At 30.9% G+C, this 20,106-nt stretch overlaps 4 protein-coding genes across 4 annotated transcripts; 3 read left to right on the plus strand and 1 right to left on the minus strand.

The window, feature by feature from the left end:
• The first annotated feature begins 432 nt into the window (after positions 1 to 432).
• Positions 433 to 2,205, plus strand: LOC101251019 (expansin-A18). Its single transcript, XM_004245619.5, has 3 exons — positions 433 to 696; positions 1,126 to 1,435; positions 1,650 to 2,205. The coding sequence occupies exons 1-3, from the start codon at positions 510 to 512 to the stop codon at positions 1,960 to 1,962; spliced, it is 810 nt and encodes a 269-aa protein (XP_004245667.2). The 5' UTR covers positions 433 to 509; the 3' UTR covers positions 1,963 to 2,205.
• Positions 2,206 to 2,255: 50 nt separating this feature from the next.
• On the plus strand, positions 2,256 to 5,150 carry LOC101267435 (uncharacterized). Its single transcript, XM_004246083.5, has one exon. It carries the CDS (start codon positions 4,025 to 4,027, stop codon positions 4,958 to 4,960), a length of 936 nt encoding a protein of 311 aa, XP_004246131.1. The 5' UTR covers positions 2,256 to 4,024; the 3' UTR covers positions 4,961 to 5,150.
• Positions 5,151 to 11,939: 6,789 nt separating this feature from the next.
• Positions 11,940 to 16,158, plus strand: ccs52A (protein FIZZY-RELATED 2). The gene is made up of 10 exons (NM_001318070.1): positions 11,940 to 12,508; positions 12,635 to 12,757; positions 12,871 to 12,975; positions 13,677 to 13,856; positions 13,959 to 14,021; positions 14,116 to 14,310; positions 15,248 to 15,349; positions 15,482 to 15,544; positions 15,663 to 15,731; positions 15,821 to 16,158. Exons 1-10 carry the CDS (start codon positions 12,017 to 12,019, stop codon positions 15,872 to 15,874), a joined length of 1,446 nt encoding a protein of 481 aa, NP_001304999.1. The 5' UTR covers positions 11,940 to 12,016; the 3' UTR covers positions 15,875 to 16,158.
• Positions 16,159 to 17,088: 930 nt separating this feature from the next.
• Positions 17,089 to 19,642, minus strand: SGR1 (senescence-inducible chloroplast stay-green protein 1). Its single transcript, NM_001247794.1, has 4 exons — positions 19,384 to 19,642; positions 19,110 to 19,283; positions 17,824 to 17,991; positions 17,089 to 17,656 (listed from the first exon to the last, which is right to left on the minus strand). The coding sequence occupies exons 1-4, from the start codon at positions 19,498 to 19,500 to the stop codon at positions 17,297 to 17,299; spliced, it is 819 nt and encodes a 272-aa protein (NP_001234723.1). The 5' UTR covers positions 19,501 to 19,642; the 3' UTR covers positions 17,089 to 17,296.
• Between the last annotated feature and the right edge of the window lie 464 nt (positions 19,643 to 20,106).

Raw genomic sequence — 20,106 nt, forward strand, 5'->3', positions numbered from 1 at the left:
AGATTAAAAGAAATTTTGATACGTTTTATATATTTTTAGTTTAAAATTGAAAGATTCAAAACTCAAAAGCACGTATTCTTTATTTTCTTAAATTTTATATGTGTACGAGTCAAAATCAGACAAACAAATAAAAAAAGACGGAATATATTATTAAAAAAAAACCAATATTGAAAACAGTACGGCGGGCTAAGCACCAATGTACCACATAACTTGTTTGCACGTTATCAAAAAACAAATATAACAAACTTTGTAGTTTTGATTACGTGGTGCAATTAAGATAAAATAATTTTTAGAATAAAACATTTGACTTATAATTTATACTTTAATTTTATAAAAAAATTGACTTAATATCTCTAAAAACGTTCGTGAGGGCACGAAGGTTACAATATTTTAATTATAATATCCTTTAGACACAAACTATAAAAGGACCAAATTTATATGTCAATTTCATCAAAACAAGATTGTAACATTTTCATTCCTTAGAGAGAAAAAAAACTAAAAAAAAAACTATGGCATCTTTTAATTACAAATTGAGTTTGATTTTCTTGATAATTGTGTCAATGGCATTTTTTCATCAAGCTATGGCTGCAGCCTCTTATTCCACCCCCTCCATTAGCCCCACTATGTTCAAAGCCATGCCTTGGAAACAAGCTTTTGCCACATTTTATGGAGACGAAACTGCTTCTGAAACAATGGGTGCGTTACTTAGTTGATATCGACTATATAAATCCTTTTTTTCCCCATAGTTTGGTTACACTTTTACAGTCTATCATCAACGTACCACAATTTTTGTTCGATCATGAAATATTAATCCATTATGCGTGTGAATCAACCAAGTTACACAATACATTACTTAATTATATCTTTAAAAAAAAATCACCAATTTTTTTTCTCGAAATTTAGTAATTTTTCACACGAATATCTATATTCAACTTTAAAATATTAGGTTCAATTGAACTCGTTGATCGCTTGTAGTATAGAGAATATATACATCATTATTACTGGATTTTAATCTGTTATAGTATGTTATTTGTCTTTTTTTAAAGCTACTGATCGATTTCACTCATTATTTATCGTACTCTCATAAATGATCTGACAGTATAACCGTTTTCTTTTTTTTTTTAGGTGGGGCTTGTGGATATGGAAACTTGTTTAATTCAGGTTATGGAACAGCAACAGCAGCATTAAGCACAGTATTATTTGGCAATGGATATTCATGTGGTCAATGTTTTCAAATAATGTGTGTAAAATCAAAATTTTGCTATACAGGGTTCACCACAATTACAGCCACAAACCTTTGTCCACCTAATTGGTCCCAAGATTCAAACCATGGTGGATGGTGCAACCCACCACGCCAACATTTCGACATGTCAAAACCTGCTTTCATGAAAATTGCCCAATGGAAGGCTGGTATTGTCCCAGTCTCGTATCGCAGGTACGTAACAGTAATTTTACATCATCATCATCAGATCACCTGAAAGAAAGTTATCGTGATATGTGATAGTGTTAATCAAATTCAATGACAATTGAGTGCAAAGTTCGAAGTCATCTAATTTCGAATTTTTTTTTGAAATTCCCATTTTGCCCCTCTAAGGTTAATTTTACATCATTTCATACCCTCTAATCTAAAATAACGTGTATGGTTGTAGGGTACCTTGTATTAAGAAAGGCGGGATTAAATTCGCACTCCAAGGAAACGGTTACTGGTTATTGGTATACGTGATGAACGTGGCGGGAGGCGGTGACGTGGCAAGCATGTTGGTGAAAGGAAGCAAAACAGGATGGATGAGCATGAGCCACAATTGGGGAGCATCATATCAAGCATTTGCAACACTTTCAGGCCAAACTCTCTCATTCAAGCTCACTTCATACACATCTCATCAGACAATTATAGTTAATAATGTTGCACCTTCCAATTGGCGCGTAGGCATGACTTATCAAGCAAATGTCAACTTTCGTTAAATCGAGCCAGTAAATTTTGAATACTTACTTCTAAGCCTTCTAGAAGTCCCGATCCCGAGCCTCTATTATAGGCAATATTTTTCACCTTTCACTTTCTTTTTTTTTCTAGACGCCCTTCAAGGAGTGGTGCGATGCTCTTTTTGTTATTTTTCATAAAACTTTTATTTTGTGATATTGTACCCTAGTCTTTCATCACTATTGAAAAGAATAGAGCAATAAATTTATCATATATAATTTCCTTTATTTTTTTCAAGTCTTATATATATATGTGCATATAATTCCAATTAGTGACAATGAAGACATTGATTAAACGAATTAATTAACAAAAATTATACCAAACAAATTTGAGCAATAATTGGATCAAAATACTATATTCTGATTAACACTAGATGATATGTATAAGTAGGTGGGAAAAAATGAATCTGATGTACCAACTAATAATGGAAAGAAAAAAATTTTATACTCTAATCATAATTAGCATGGGTTACTCTTATATCAAAGAAATCAATAAGTACCTATCAAGAGAAAATTATTAAATATACTTGAGATGTATGACAATTGAGAAACAAAATTAAGCTTAATTATCATCTAATTGTCTTTCTATATATATATCATCAAAACTAACTTGAGAATCTAATCATATTTCGTAAACACAAGTAATTTTTCATACAAAATAACTTAGATATATCATCATACAATAAACTTGAACTAGTCGCTAAAAATAAACCTAAATTTTATTTTATTTTAAACTTAAAATTCCTAATGGATTGATTCAAGAGAAGTAATTTTAACAACTTCAAATTGTGTATTGTTGATTGTCTAATCTAAAAATTTACACGTATTATTAAAAGTAACATTAATATATTTTTATTTACTTTATTATATCTCTAACGACTTTTTTGACATAAAAAGATTTACGAGAATAGAAGGGTTTAATTTTTTGAATGACTCCTTGCCAATCAAGAATTATCCATTATTGGAGTGGGGGACATATAAATATAATGATAACCAAAAGATGGAATATTTTAAGTGCATAAGTAATACAAAGAGCCTTTTTTGCCTTAAGCACGCCTCTTTCTTTTTTGACATGAATTGACATCATCATATCCACCCCCTCCAAAATCATTTCTACAGCCTTTGTCACATCCCCACCCCCACCCCACCCACTCACCTCTCACTTATATTTATCTCGTAAAAGCGGTGTTCAAATTTGAAGTTTATAGTTATTTAGTTCGTGAATATATTTATACATATTAAATACAAATTCGACACTAATCCAAAGTTATTGAGCTCGTCTGAAACTGTTCCTGATATTGTAGCTTCCGCCATATTGCTTAGATTCTTCAACAAATATTGTAGCATCCATTTCAGATCCTTAAATAAATACTTGATATTTTCAGCTTTGTCGTCCTTTGTCGCTTGAAATCTTCAAAATATTATGCTCATCGTCAAGGAGCTGAGCTGAGCTAGCTAGCTCATTGGTTGGACCTGGTATCTTCGATTCAAACCTTATTTTGTATTAAGAAAATTCATTGAATATGATTAATTTTGAACCAATAACTTTATAATTTTAGAATCACAAACTAATAAACTTTAAATTCTAACTTCGACGGATCTTTAAATGATGCATTAGGTATGATTACACAGTTGCAAGATCCAATCAACATAATTAATTTCGATCCCATTTAAAAGTTACATTACTTTCAAATTTACATGCCAAAGTATAACAGCTCATTTTCCCTCAAAAAGTTTTGAAACAAAGAAGATTCACTAATAAAGTTAGTCGAGACTTCACCACAAAGTATACATTCTTTTTTAAAAAAAATTGAAACTTTATTTCAAGATTATGGCCCCCTATAGTCTACCCCTAACAAAAGTTGGAAAAAAAAATTACAATAAGACTTATATTGCCTTAAAAAACATGTTACATACCACAAATTCCAAATAATACTTCCCTCTTTTCTCCAATTATCTCCATTTTTGCCAAAAAAATTAACCTTTTGATGATCAATCCTGGAAAGAACTCAACAATCTACACTCAATTAAGCAATTCCTTGTTCAAATGGGCTCATTTCTTTACCTTACTCTAACATTAATTTCATTGTCATTCACCGCGACTCTTACATCTCAAGCACAAGGTATAAAATCATCTCGACTACTTGATCTAGTCCTACGAGACAATACATTCCGATATTACAACACAAAGAAGTTTAGAACCGCGAAGTTATACCCCATACAGTTACCATCCAATCTATCAGGCATCAAAGTCGATTCAGTAAAGTATCGTTGTGGTAGTCTAACAAGATATGGTGCAAAAATTAAAGAATTCAAATTGCCAATTGGGGTAAGTATTCAACATTGTGCTGAAAGAGTACTTATTATTCGACAAAATCTTGGATCTAATTGGTCTTCGATTTACTATGATAACTATGAATTATCAGGTTATCAACTCATTTCCCCTGTTTTAGCACTATCAATGTACAATGCTGGTGACGACATGGTAACATCGTCTAATATTCCTTTTGAACTGAATTTTCTATCTGACAATACTCCGATCACTATTGATTTTAGTAACACCACAAGTGTAGTAAATTCGAGTATGATCATACCATTATGCGCTAGCTTTGAGCGCGATGGGAAGGTGATAGTAACAAAACAAGTGTCGAAAAATGTATGCTCTGCTTCAAAACAGGGGCATTTTGGTTTGGTTATTGAGTCGCCTTTGATACCTTTGAAAAATAAACGCGAAAGTAAGTGGAAATTAGCTATTGGGAGCTCGATTGGAGCTGCATTGGGCGCGTTTCTATTAGGTTTATTATTGATCGCGATATTTGTGAAGGTGAAGAAGAAAGCAAGGATGGAGGAATTGGTGAGAAGAGCCTATGAAGAAGAAGCTTTGCAAGTTTCAATGGTGGGACATGTTAGAGCACCAATTGCAGCAGGTACTAGGACTGTTCCAACTATTGAACATGAGTATAGTCATCATAATATTTCTTGAAAAGAAAAAATTACAATATTTTTTTTTTTTTGTGGAATATTATTCTTTTTGTAAGATGAAAATGTTTTTGAAGTTTTTTTTTTATGTATTGATAGAATTTAAATGTTTTAGGTTAGGGAAATAGAGTAAAATGCTGACAATTAATTTGTTGTTATTTATCTGTTCTGTTAAAATGAAGTTCTTTCTAGTTCTTTTGTTCTTCGTTATAACTTGTCTACAATGTAGTATTTTTTTACTTTAGATGGTCTTTCGGTTTTCAAATTCATAAGATAACAGTAAAATCAGCGTATACTTTATCATTTTCGGTTTTATTTTCATAAAGTAATAGTAAAATCTGTGTATACTTTATCGTTTTCAGACTCTACTTGTAAGATTTCATTGGGTATTTGTTGTTTTAGTAGTATACTTTTACTTGTTAAAAGATGAGTAATGTACTTGATCTTCTAGGTTAATTATCTTTTAGTAATATTTTATTTCGAGAATAATGAGTGTTATACAATTTTATGGTATTTATTTGATTCTTCCAAATAATAATATAAATTATGTTTGAACTTAAGTTTGATTGTGATTCAAGGACTTGAATAGCTAATCTGTGTTTTGAATTTGAGTTTTAATTATTTGTCATGAATATTTAAATGGTTGTCACGAAAAAGAAAAATCTAAATTTCACGATACAAACAAATAATCTTCCGCTCGGAAATGCTCTAAACATTTGAGATATTTTGTTGTTGATCCTTGAATTACTTGGGAATAGCATGTAAATAATTAGACATCTACAACTTGTAGAGAAAAATTGATGACTTTTGATCCACAAGTTCGCAGGGGCGGAGCTACCTAGGATAAGAGTGTCAAATGACATTCTTTATCGAAAAAATATATTGTATATATAAGCTAAAAATTGATTTAAATAATATATATATAAGTGATAACACATCTTGACATAAGTTGAAGGTTTAGTGTAGTGATCAAGGAATCACAAAAATTATTTGAGATTTTGTGTTTAATTCTTAATAGCGGTATTTATATTTCAACTTTATATTTTAATACCCCTTAGTAAAAGTTCTGACTCCTAAAAATTTGGACATGGAAGTTAAAAATTCACACAAAATGCAAAATAAAAAGACTCATCTATGTAGGGGTTTTTGACTTTTGACTGTGGAATTAAAAATGATGTACCATGATTATGAAGGAAAAAAAGAACAGTAGAAATTATAAAAGCTTAAAGGCGTGTAACTTTGAGTAGACAAAAACTTTAGAAATAAGGCATGACATGTTAAGCAATCATGAAAAATTGTGTGATAAACATATAAAAATTGCACATGTTTGAGAATTGAGAGTCAAATGTAAGAAAATAGACAATAGCATATAGTAATGTATTTCTATAAAATTACGATTCTCTTTAATATTATCTCCGTCCCTAATTACTTGTTCATATTTTTTTATAGTTATTTTTAATTACTTGTCCATTTTGATAAATTAAGAACAATTTTTTTACCTATTATACCCTCAATTAAATGACTAATTAATTTGAAAATAATTTTTCATCCACTTCACAATTAATAGGGATAAAATAGTAAACTCACTATGTCATTAATTATTTTCTTAATAGGTGTGTCAATTTAAAAATAAACTAGTAAAAAAGAACAGAGGGAGTAGCTTTTATTTTGTGTCTAATATATTATAATTTTCTAGAATGTTGTCGCAGTTATGATTTATTCGATAACATGGAAGGAATGCATCTGACGTAAAATTAAGATATTCATGTATTTTATCTTTATTAGATCTCGTTTTATAAGAATACACTATGAAATGTAGTAACAGTTATGATTGATTCGACTAAATAGAAGGAAGGAATCTAAAATAAAAATAGTATATGTGTGCTTTCGACCTTCTTCAGACCTCACTCTATGAAAATACACTATGGAATATAGTGATAGCTATGATTAATTCAATAAAATAGAAGAAATATTTGATGTACATATAAAATATGTGTGTATTCTACCTTCTTCAAACCTCACTTTATAAGAATACACTCTGAAAATATATCTGACATAAAAATAAAATATATATTTATTTTATCTATTTCAGATCTTACCGTACGAGAAATTGAGAATATACACTTAAACTTTTATTGATAAAGTGGAAGATATTGTTTGTATTTTTTGGTGGAATTTTTTATTTATTTATTTTTTGAAAGGGGATGGGGGGTCTCATTAAATTTTGTATAATCATGGAATAGAGAAATTGTCTTTTTCCTCTATTTTTTTTTTCTCGTAGGCCCTCTTGTTGTAATTTTTTTTAAAATAATAATCTTTCCTCCTTTACTTATTTGTCTTATATGAAAATTAAATAAAAATAAGAACCTTTTTTTTTCTTCATATTAAATTATTTTTTTATTGAACTTGTAAATGACTAATATAAAAGGTGTGACTTCAAGGATATGAGAAATTGCTTTATGCTTGCAAATCAAAATGGACCTATTTGTCTCCCCTTACACTTAAAGACCTAATTTAATCCTAATACCAAAAAGTGTCTACACTTTTATTACAAGAAAGAATATGTAATGGTTTTTAATTTTGTAACCTAGCTTGCCAATAAAAGTAGTAAATTATTTTATGCGGTTTTCGGATTTCAATCATGAATGTTTATGTTTAGAAATGATTGAATAACATCATAGAATGACCATCCACAAAAACTTACATTTCAATCATCTGAACTCGATTTTAAGCACATTTTAGATTAGAATGTCTACTGAAAATTGAATAAAACCATTCTTCTTTTTGTTTTTTTGGTTTTTAATTATAAAAATGATAAATTTTGGTTTGGCTTTTATTTTAGAAAAAGAAAATCAAACCAAATTAACTAAATAAATACCAATGTAAAGAATTAGTAATTGTACATATTAATGTTTGTGCACTCCTAGTTTGTCATTCAAGTTTTTGCCTTCACTTTCTTGTTTGACTTGTAATTTTATGTTGATAATTTCTAGAATTTATTTCATGTTCTAAACAATTTATCTTTTGATAGTTATAAATTTTTCAATATTATCTAATTTAATTAGCGTCTATATCTTTGTATATCACAATTAGAGCTTTAACTTTTTACATAAATTTTATAATGTTCCTTTGGAGATGATAAATTTTCGGATGATAGTAAATTTTTGAAATTTTCTTCATTATTTACCCTTTAATTAGTAAGATTTACTGCTTTAAAATTTTTGAGATTAGTCTAAAAGTAATCAAAATTTATATCTTTAAATATTTTGGATGACACATACCTCAACAACTCATTTAATATGAACAAGAGGCAAGAGTTTTTTTCATAATAAAAAAAGAACAAACCACAAAATTGACATAAATTGAAGCGATGAAAAAACAATTAAATTTGTTTGGTTTGATTTCAATAATTAAGTAATTCGTTAACTTTAACTTTTATATGAACTAAATTATGATCTACTCTACTCTTAGGTTTAAATTTTAAAAAGGATAGTAAGTAATTTCTCTTCATTTGTTGAAGCCAAACTTATAAAATCAAATAAAATAAATATACATTGATTTGAATATCACGATTAGAAAAGAAAATAATTGAAAAATATTTTACACCACCTATGCATAGATATTAAATTCACTACAACAAATAATTAATAGCATGACCAAAACTACATATATTTATTCTCTGTCTTTTCTATTAACCCTTTGAAAGATTCCTCAATTAATCTAATATATTATTATGCCAACTACTATGGAGTATGAATTTATTTCATTTTAACAACTTGTCTCTTACCAAAAATTAATTTCTCTAATATCAACCAACCAATAATCACTTTTAAGAATCAACTCAAATTAATGATTCTCTTCCCACCAAGAAAATGAAGTTAAAAGGGTCTAATTTACTTACAATTTCTACCAATAAAATACTTAGGGTATGTTTGAACGTGTTACATAAAATAATGTTTTGAAATTAAAATGGTTTAAGTTGAAATTAGATGGAAATTTCAAATTATATAGTTTGAAGAAATTGAGATCTGAAATTACAATTTCAAATCACATGTTCAAAAGTTAATTTGAAATCATAACTTTATTGAAAAATTGATATCTGAAATTACAAGTTCAAAAGACTAAACACAATTTTCAACCACATTCTATATGTATATCAAATCAAACACAAAATATATACACCATGTATTCATTTATTTGGTGTAAACACAGAGAGATTATTATGTAGACTAAACACAATTTTCAACCATATTCCATATGTATATCAAATCAAACACAAAATATATACACCATATATTCGTTTATTTAGTGTAAACACAGAGAGAAAATTAATTTATATATATCGTCATTTGATTTCCATGGAGAGAAGGAACCAAGTAATATTAAAGAGGCCCATACGAACTCTCTTTCATCATATTTTACTATTATAACAACAAAAATAACAATATACTCGGTGTAATTTTAATACAGAATTTTAGAAAGGATTGAGCATAACGAACCTTATACATATATAAAAAGGTAAAGATACTGTTTTCCATTGACCCTGGATTCAAGTGTATATTTAAAAATAAAATTACTTTTATAATTATATGATAAAATGTCAAATCCTTTTAACTTCTTTATATATTTACTTCTCCGTATTTTAATAAAAATTGGAAACTCTTGTCTTGATCCTTCCTTTGCTTTAATAAAATTATACCTACTAATTAGGAATGTAGTAGGTTTAAAATATTAATCATACTAATCATTCGTTTGTGATAATTAACAAGTTCATACAAAGAACAAATAGAATTATCGCGCATAATTTACTCACTTGAAATCATTCAATCAAAAATTAAAACACAAACGCATTTACCATTTACCCCATCAAATTTAATATCTTTGATTTTTTTTTTTCTTTACCAAATCAGCATAAATACTAGAACAAAATTATATTTTAGGAAGTTAAACTGTTTTGACATTATTATATATTTCCTCCGTCTTAAATTATTTAATCTTAATTTTGTTTTACATACATTTTTAAACATATAAACTAGGAGAGTTATTCAAAATTACTTTATCTGTGCATTCGATTTTTCTGTTCGATTTTAAATTCAATTTGGATTTTGATTTTTTGTTTTGAAGAGGTGTAACCCAACTCAAACCAAAATAAATTTAGTTTGGTTTGGTTTTCTCTTTTTGGTTTGGATTTTTTCGATTTGGTTAATCGGTTATGTCAATAATTAGATACATAACAAAGTTATATTTGCAATTTTAAAAAAATTATATATTTATATATATTGAATTTCTTAAATATACTTTTTAATATAAATTATGAGCATAACGTACAACACAATAGTTAAAAGTATATCAATTATAGATGTTCAAACATAAAAAAATAAACTAAATTATAATGAAAATAACTAAAAAGGACAAAAGTAGTTAACTTCAACTTAATTCTAAACACACACACAAGAAATTAAAAAGTATATTTAAGAAATTCAATATATATATATCTATATATATATTAAAAATCAATTTTCATTTTTCTATGTTCGAAACCAAATCAAGAAACCAAACAAAGTAAATTATAATTCCGATACCAAATCAAGAATCTAAAAAAACAACTCAAATTAAAATTCAGTTTGACTTGATTTGATTTAATTCAAATAGTGCACATCCCTACCTAACCTCACCGATAATTGAGATTTATAGTCTTTAAAAATAGTAACTAATTTTATCATAAACATTTATTATCATATATAATTTAAATTAAATATTTTTAAAGATCACAAGAAATAATTTTAGTATAGCATTAATTGAATAAGGAACTTTTTGTTCTTGTCAAGACAGCTGGCTGTTTTGTTTTGCCGTTTTCATGTTATACAAAAACAAACATCCAATTATAGAAAATTAGAAATAAAAAGAATAAAAAATGCTTCTTTCATCCAAAAAAAAGTATTACACAAGTTTTATTCCATAACAACAATAACATATAGTAAAATTTAATTTCACAAATTGAGGGAAGTAGAATTTTACAGGTTCAGCATTATTTATTCGATGGCAAATAATTATTCTTTTATTAGCAAACAGAACTTTTAAGAGGAATATTTAGGGTTAGTAAAATTAATTTAAGAAAATATAATTTGTTCAATTTGGCAAACGTTCATTATTTATTTATCGTTGACTCAATTCATTTTAATCAATCTAATCTCAATCATTTAAAAATTGATGTAAAGATGTTTCTTAAATTCAATGAGAAGTCTAGTCAAATCAACTTGAAAGAAAATGTTAACTAATATGTTATACATAGTTATAATAATTTAAAAAATAAAATGTTATTAATGATTTTATAATTATTAAATCCACTTGATCTAACGAATCGCATCCTATATAATGACATGTTAACAATTTATCATATATTAACTCAATTCATTTTTGACTTATCAGATTTTTAACATTGACACTCACTAACAACACTCCGTACAACACCCAAGAGTATGTGCTTAATGGTCAATAATATCGATTATACATCATGAAATTTCAAATTTAATTTTCTATTTAAAAAAAATAATCTACAGTTTTCTTTATTTATGACGATGATAACAACACTCAATGCACGATAAATCTTATTCATGATAGATGATACTATCCAACCAAACTTAATTAAGCGAAGATACACGTTTGTTACTCATATATAAATATATTTATTGTTTTGACGTAAATATCAGATAAGTTTCTATCAATTTCCTAATCTATTTTAGGATAATAAAAAAGGTCCCCTACACTCTATAGTACGACACCGTTTCCGATTGTAACCATCACTTTCCTAATTTTAGTAACAGAAATAAAACCTATCTCAATTTTCCCGCAAATCTTTTTCTTCAGTTAGTAATTTTCCCGGGAAATTTTTACTACATAGTAATATTAATAATAAAAAAATAATTCGCAAATAAAACAAAAAAATTAAAAATAATTTATTTTTTTTCCCCATAAATTTTCTTAACCTTTAGATCTCTTCATTTTTGTTCTTTCTTCTTTGTTTCTTCTTCCTTCTTCCTTCTTTCTTCTTCGATCTACTATGGAAAATTCTTCTGTAAATCCTCAAAATCCAATTTCTTCATCATCTGATCTAAATCCCAAAACCCCATCAAGAACAAATCAGTTAATTCCGGGTTTCAATTCATATCATCCTTCACCTTCTAGAACAATCTACAGTGATCGTTTCATTCCGAGTAGATCTTCGTCTAATTTTGCTCTTTTTGACCTTCCTTTACCTCCACAATCATCTTCATCTGAGGATTCCACCAATGCCTATACTGCACTACTTCGTTCAGCTCTGTTTGGAGCTGATTGTGGATCGGTGGTGCCGCCGGTGACACCGGATAAGTCGTTGGGTTTAAATGCAAGAAATTTACAGATTTGTAGACCCAATTGTAATATTTTTCGGTATAAGACGGAGACCCGGCAATCATTGCAGTCATTGTCGCCGTTTGGGTTTGAGGATCAGCTTCCGGGTTTTAGTCCTAGCCCGGTTAAAGCTAACCGGAAAGTTCCAAGATCGCCTTTTAAGGTATTTTTCTCAGCTGGGTTGATCTTGACTTTGCTTATTCAACACTCAATGTAATTGTTGTTGTGGGGTTTTTTTTTTCTAGCGTACTTGAGGTGATTTTTGAACTGCTTGTTTGGTTTTAATTAGGTGTTGGATGCGCCGGCATTGCAAGATGATTTTTACTTGAACCTCGTGGACTGGTCGTCGCATAATGTGTTAGCTGTGGGGCTAGGGAGCTGTGTTTATCTATGGCATGCATCTAGTAGCAAGGTGAGTTTATTGGTTATGATAGTTTTCTGTATTGGAGTGTATTATGGTGACTCTTCGTCGATCGTAGATATTGAAGTATAGATCATTTGATTCTAATGGAATGCTATGTGCAGGTAGTGAAGTTGTGTGACCTAGGAATTGATGATAGTGTTAGTTCAGTTGGTTGGGCACAACGGGGCACGCATCTAGCTGTTGGAACAAGTAATGGCAAAGTCCAGGTGAGATTTGCAAATTGCGTACCTACATTCTAATGCTTATCTTTAAGGAAACTGTATGCATCTGTGGAAGACATAGGATCACCCCTCATTAGGTTAAATGTAATACGTCCTTGTGTCAAAAACATAGGTTATGTAAGGAGGAAAGTGCATATCCAAGAACTAGTACTATTGTCAAATGCAAAAGAATATCTTCACGTAACTAACCTAACTCTCTTTCTGCATTTGTCTCCATTATATTAATATATTTAGACCACCTGATCTAGTCTTACCTAATGAGGAAGAATCAGCATGGTGGATAATATGCAGAGGACTTTTCTCTTTGCAATTTTTTGGACTTTCATATCAATGAGAATCCTTTTAAGACATTCTCTTTGAAGTCGACACACCATTGCTTGTGGTTGTCACGGTCCAATTACCAAGGAACTTTACAACTCAACATAAATTTCAATCTGAAAATTTGAATCTCTAACAACATGAACTACCGTGCCTCAGTCGTTAACTAGTTAAAGTTTGTCACATGAATTCTTTTTCCACTTCACTAATTCGATCACTAATTATATAAATGATTGCTTGGAACTCAAGTTCTCTAAATGCATGCACAAGAATTGAGTTTAAAATCAACAAAGTTACCATATATCAGTTGAAGATGATAGGACATTTTAGTAATAGATTTTAATTTGTTTGAACATCCTTTTGTGTAGTTATGGGATTCCTCGCGCTGTAAGAGGATAAGAACCATGGAGGGTCATCGATTACGAGTTGGCGCACTTGCGTGGAGCTCATCCATGCTGTCTTCAGGAAGCCGAGACAAGAGTATTCTTCAGCGTGATATACGTGCTCAAGAAGATTTTGTCAGTAAGCTGAGTGGTCATAAATCAGAGGTGAAACTTCTTTCTTTTCTCCGCTTAGTTAAAACATTTTCTTTTCATCGGACTTCCTTTTTCCCCCTTTGCTGTTTCTTAGTAGAAACTGCCTATCTGCAGGTTTGTGGGCTCAAATGGTCTTATGATAACCGTGAATTAGCTTCAGGTGGAAATGATAATCGGGTATGTGGTTAATTTCTGCAACTAAAGTTTCTAATGTTTCTTTGTGGTTGATCATTTGCATTTTAGGTGACCTAAAGTAAATTTTGATGTCCAGCTTTTTGTATGGAACAACCATTCAACACAACCTGTGCTGAAATACTGTGAGCATACTGCTGCGGTTAAGGCCATTGCATGGTCCCCCCATCTCCATGGGCTTCTAGCATCCGGTGGAGGCACAGCTGATCGATGCATTAGATTCTGGAACACCACCACTAATACACATCTCAGTTGCATGGACACTGGCAGTCAGGTATCCCCTGTTATAGCATCCAATACCACTTTCAGTTTTCTGCCCCTCTGTTTATTATTGCTCATTCAATTAGATCTCACCATATTGTAGTCTTGATAGTATTCCTAATAGCCAGCACTTAGCTACCTAATTACATTCTCAGAAAAACAATCTTGTTGTTGAGTCTTCCTGTCCTATTCTTCATTCAACCTGGTAATAGCTTGAGACTTATGTGTCTCATTTGAAGAACAGAACCAATGCAAAGGGACAACTAGCTAAATTAGTAAAGGTCTTCCTTTTTATTTATCTGTTGAATTGACCAGAATAGATACTTCGTATCTTCGTTATCAAAATCTAGATACTTTCTATCTTAAGGAGAACAATTAAACTTAAAAGAAGATGTTAAGAACAGAAAAACAGAGGGGAGAAAAGGAGACTGGTAGAGCAGGTAACCATCTCTTTTCAGATCAAAACTCGAGGATTGAGTAGTCAATCAAGTTAACATCAATTACGTGGAGTAGGAAAAACATTCGAACATAACTTCTGCCCTTTTGAAATTTAAGCATCATAAAAAGTGGCTTCAGCTTAGGAAAGACATCATCGTAGGCACCAGGGTGTTGTTGAACTCCACATTTCTGCTCTCTTCCAACTCCCAGAAATGCAAGTACACCAATAAACTGGAGAAGTGGCTGTATGAGGAGAAAACCTAAATTTCTTTGAAGATGTATGTGTACGAGTTAGGGCTAGGGGGTAAGACAGCGAGAAAAAGAATGAATGAATGTCAACTAGAGAACTTACATGATTATGCAAAAATACTTGTATTTGCAAATAAGGAGGTAGAATAGAAGGCTCTCTCAACCGTCTTCCCTCCCCTTGTTGTCTCTCTAGGCAGTTTTGACTCTTCACATTTGCAACTGAAAATCTTTCTGATATACGAACTCTGTTGATCCCGTGGCAGGTCTGTAATCTTGTGTGGTCGAAGAATGTCAATGAATTAGTCAGCACACATGGTTACTCTCAAAATCAGATAATAGTTTGGAGATATCCGACAATGTCTAAGGTACATCAAACTATCGTGGTAGACTGCATTCTGCTGGCTTAACTGTAAAATTATAGGGATAGACAATTTTTTATTTTTTGAAATATTGTTCTTTTACTAGCTTGCTCACAAATTCTGTTGCTGTTAATGCAGATAGCTACTCTGACAGGTCATACATATAGAGTCTTATATCTTGCTATATCTCCAGATGGACAGGTATACGAGCAGAAATTGTTCATTTGTCTATTCTTTTCATTTTTCTCTTTTAAGTGCAAGCAGCAGCTTCATTTTCATTGAACTTGTAATTCTCTAACTGCTGTTACCATATCTGCAGACAATTGTCACTGGAGCAGGAGATGAAACACTTCGATTCTGGAATGTTTTCCCTTCTCCCAAGTCAAAGGTAATTAAAAGGACGATAATTGTTAGTTGCTTCTTGGGTACATTCATCTTTATAAGCATCTTACATGTGTATAATGTTAACACGTGCAGAACACCGAGACTGAAATTGGTGCATCTTCGTTTGGTAGAACTCAGATCAGGTGACGAACTGTAATTATTTTCCACTCGTAGAAATTATTCCATCAAGAAATACACATCACATTTTTCTGTTTGATGGAGCGGCAAGAAAAGATGCAATTTTACTTGAGTCAATTATTCTTTCATTATGTCACAAAATGTACAGTTGGAGATGTTATTTAATTCTCATTAACATCTCCTATTCATCATGTAATATATGGGGAAAGTGGAAGAGGTTCCTTTCTAAGGAACATCTAATGTAAGGAAAAACCACAGTTCCTTGTAAATAAAAGTTCACTTTTTTCCTCGAATAACAAGTCTTTTTTTCTGCCCCCAAGGCTTTGAACTAGTAGCAAGAGCGTAACTCGTGATGTGTGTGAACTGCATGGCAGGTTTGCTACCATATTGGTAAATAGTCTATACTATTAGTGTATAGGTTACGTATATTTCGACTATCGACCATATAGGAATAAGTTAACCTTAATTTATGGAGAGATAGAAAAAGAAGTTAGAGAAAGCATATGAGCAATGACAGTGGAAGATATGTGGAGCCACTCTGCCTTTTACAAAGTATAAAAAAGGAAAAGAGTAAATGGAAATATTCTTGATGTAACTTAGGGGAAAAGCACATTTGAGTACAAATTATCATCCAAGATTTTTTTTTTTTCAAAGAATACTTGGATTGGCTAAATTTTTAAAGCACAATTGGATTGACAAAATTTTAAAAGACCTTTTGGGTAGAGAGACAAATTTTGATAGACTCTCGGCTCAAAGGGAGTGATCAAAGAAGAATCAAGGGGCATCTTAGACTAGCCCCCTATTCATGCAAAAGTAAGATAATACTCGACTACATACTACTCTAATCTTGACCTCGACCTACATATCTTTATCTCGAAGATCATATCCTTGATAAATGGTAGATAAGTCATGTCTTTGTTTCGTTACCTCTTTAGAGCTATTTGGTAAAAATAGAACGTTACTAGAGTATCCAAGGAATACTCTCTCGAGGGCCCGAGCTCCCCGTCCCAACCAATTCCTCGTTGGATCAGGAACCGCTATGATTAAAGAAGAACATGATTTTTTGTGCAAAGATGACACATAATTCGAAAAATGGTCCAAATAAAGGCTTTCTCCTGTGGCTTAGCAAACACATTTAGATGCACATTTCCATCATGTGCAAGTGTTAATTTTTGGCAGAGACAACAAAGACAAAATCATGAAAAAAATTTAACATTGATTTAGGCACAACCCAACTTACAATAATTGTATAGTTATGTATCACCATCCTAAACTTGATGTTCTTGTCTTTAATCATGACCTCTGAATTCTTATTTACATTTCAACCAAATAAATAATGCTGCTTCCACAAACCCTATAATGACAACTAATTAAATAGTTAATTACATCAAATCACATAATAAACCAAACATAATCACTATCTCATTTTTTTCAACTTTGCTGCTCTTGCAAGCCTTGTTGGATGGTCCCATTTTCCTCACCTACCCCATCAAGATTTGAAGAAAGCCAAGGCATAACACTCACTGGGGGAAAGCAACAGGCACAAGCCTCTTCACAAGGCTTTGGTAATTCCCATTTTTTGTTGCTATTGCTTGTAAAACTTGTACTCTTCACCCCACCTACCCCACCAGAAGAAGATGAGGGGGAAGTTGCATCTCTGAGTGGACCCCAACATTCTACTTTGTTGAATTCTTGAATGTTTGAATGAAAATATACCCAAACTAAAGCTTCTTGTAACTCTGGATAATTCCTTAGTAAATTCTCATCTCCATGAACAAAAGCCTTGAGAACCTAATGCAAACAAAATAAAAACACAAGTTATGAAAATATGGTACTATTAACCTATGGTTGTGTGTTTGATCCTCCAAAAGAAGGATCTGACACAGGACCAATAACAATTTTGGGAAGTTCGAACGACATACATACATAGATATGGTGGCAATTTATTATGAACTTACCACAGGGAGTTCTTTGCAGAAGATGTAGTTTCTGAGTCTAGCAAATAAGTCTAACATAAAATGGCCTCCACTAATGTGGCAATGGACATGAAGTGACATCTTCCCTTTTACTTTCTTCCACTCTGCAACAACTTCATCTCTTTGAAGTCTGTTATACCAACCTTGCAACTGCAAATCAAACATACCATTTCCACTTTTCTCAACAGAAGTTCTACTACGATGTAGATGCAGATTCAAGATTTAAAAAAAACATATTTTCGAACTTCTCTAAATGAATATGCAGCTAATAATTTAGTGGTAAAAGTATAGCATGTGATGTGTGGGATTTCGACATGCGTCATGAGCTTGATATTGCTTTAGATAATAGTATTTAAGTTGAGAACAATAGACGGCACGGATCCATTATCCACCGAATGTAGAATTTAGTAGTTTTGGCCCAGACCCTATGTTTAGAAATTCATTAAATATGTACAAGAATCAAATTCAAATTCCAAGTTACTAGTACTTGAGTTTGCTGTCCTAAAATTCAAAACTCATAAAGATCAAATCTTGAATTCGCCTATACTCCGAATCAGCAATAGATGAAGATCAACTAATCAAGAATCCCATATTCTTATTGCCACCAAGTGTAAGAAGTTGATTTCTCTAATGGTTATTCAACTAATAATTATTATCTCATCAGATCACTTTCTTTGCTGAAGGAAATTGAAATCGAGAAGAACGATCAACTTATCAAGGACCTCCATATTCTTATTGCCATCAAATTTAAAGAGTTGATTTTTCAAATAACCATTCAACTAATAATTACTAGTATCTCGTAAAGTCACTTTCTTTGCCAAAGGAAATTGGAATAGAGAAGTATGATCAACTAATCAAGGAACTCCATATTCTTATTGCCACCAAATTAAAGATTTGATTTTTCAAATAGTCATTCAACTAATAATTCGAGAAGAATGATCAACTAATCAAGGACCTCCATATTCTTATTGCCACCAAATTTAAAGGGTTCACTCTAATAGTAATTATTATCTTATTAACTTTCTTTGCCGAAGAAAATTGGAATCGACAAGAAAAATAATTTTCCGAGATAATAACTATTATTATTTGAGTGATCATTGGAGAAATAAACTCAAAATTTAAATTAAAGGGCTAGACTCTAAAGTATGAAGAGAGTGGTGTTTACGCAACCTTAGTCCTACCTTAAAAGAGAGTTTCTGATAGACCTCGACTATTTCTCACACAGAATAATATGTCATCAAAATTTCTAAAGAGAAATATTTGATTACCTGAGAATTATTGATGGTTTGGGAGATAGCCAAAGTAAGTTTAGAAGTAATATCACTATGAGTCAGTGTATATGTTCTTGGCAACTTTCCTGGATGCTTTTCTTCATCAACTCCCAAAAAAAGTACCTTCAATTTTGAAGCTTCAAATATAGCTGGTCCAAATAACCTTGCCACCTATTTTCATTCAACAAACAAATAAAAACTATTAAGTAAACAATATCAAACCAATAGAAGAATCTTAAGAAGAAGAAAAAAGATGGTGGAAATTAATTACAGGTACTATGGATTGATTCTTCTTGCATTTCCTTCTAGTTTTGTGTATAAAAATAGAGCTCTGTTGTTCATTGTTGAGCTTAGATGGAACCACTAGAGAAGTAGTCAAAGTTCCCATTTTTTCTACAAGAAATTGGGTACCCAAAACTCCTTGAATCTTGGAGTTCCAATATTACTGGAAATTTCCAGTAATAAAACAATCTTGTTGAATGTTAAAAGTATATAAAAGAAATTGCAAGTTAGCTGTTTGATAAAAGTCCTCACAGAGAGTTGGGAAGAAGTTTATTTAAGAGCCCGTTTGGCTCAGCTTAAAAGCTGGTCAAACTGACTTAAAAGCTGATTTTTGACTTATTTAACTGTTTGGCAATACTCAAAATAGCTTATTTTAAGTTTAAAAAAAATTATTTTAAGCAAAAAGTTAAAAGTTGGGGTAGAGGTGTTTTTTTTTTTTAGCTTATAAGTTGTTTTAAGTTGACCATATTTTTATGTTTTTTCCCTTAATACTTTTATACAATCTCCAAATGAACCATATAACCCTAACATCTCTTTCTTCTATTTTTTCCCTTTTCACGTTTGACATAACAACTTCAGCATTTTTATCCAAACGCATAACTGCTTATTTTAAAAATAAGTTTCAGCACTTTCAAAAGTACTTTTTTAAAGCTGCTTTTATTAAGCCCATCCAAACGGGCCCTAAGCCTGTTTGGCTCAGCTTAAAAGCTGG

The sequence above is a fragment of the Solanum lycopersicum genome, chromosome 8 (assembly GCF_036512215.1).
Source record: "Solanum lycopersicum chromosome 8, SLM_r2.1".
Taxonomy (NCBI): domain Eukaryota; kingdom Viridiplantae; phylum Streptophyta; class Magnoliopsida; order Solanales; family Solanaceae; genus Solanum; species Solanum lycopersicum.

Excerpts from the sequence above, each read along its gene's own strand:
- ccs52A (NM_001318070.1), top strand. The coding sequence starts at position 12,017 with ATGGAAAATTCTTCTGTAAATCCTCAAAATCCAATTTCTTCATCATCT. Across the intron at positions 12,758-12,870 it reads GGCATGCATCTAGTAGCAAG|GTAGTGAAGTTGTGTGACCT; the intron begins GTGAGTTTATTG and ends TGCTATGTGCAG. Across the intron at positions 12,976-13,676 it reads CAAGTAATGGCAAAGTCCAG|TTATGGGATTCCTCGCGCTG; the intron begins GTGAGATTTGCA and ends CCTTTTGTGTAG.
- SGR1 (NM_001247794.1), bottom strand. The coding sequence starts at position 19,500 with ATGGGAACTTTGACTACTTCTCTAGTGGTTCCATCTAAGCTCAACAAT. Across the intron at positions 19,284-19,383 it reads AGAATCAATCCATAGTACCT|GTGGCAAGGTTATTTGGACC; the intron begins GTAATTAATTTC and ends GAATGAAAATAG. Across the intron at positions 17,657-17,823 it reads TCTGCAAAGAACTCCCTGTG|GTTCTCAAGGCTTTTGTTCA; the intron begins GTAAGTTCATAA and ends TGTTTGCATTAG.
- LOC101251019 (XM_004245619.5), top strand. The coding sequence starts at position 510 with ATGGCATCTTTTAATTACAAATTGAGTTTGATTTTCTTGATAATTGTG. Across the intron at positions 697-1,125 it reads AACTGCTTCTGAAACAATGG|GTGGGGCTTGTGGATATGGA; the intron begins GTGCGTTACTTA and ends TTTTTTTTTTAG. Across the intron at positions 1,436-1,649 it reads GTCCCAGTCTCGTATCGCAG|GGTACCTTGTATTAAGAAAG; the intron begins GTACGTAACAGT and ends GTATGGTTGTAG.
- LOC101267435 (XM_004246083.5), top strand. The coding sequence starts at position 4,025 with ATGGGCTCATTTCTTTACCTTACTCTAACATTAATTTCATTGTCATTC.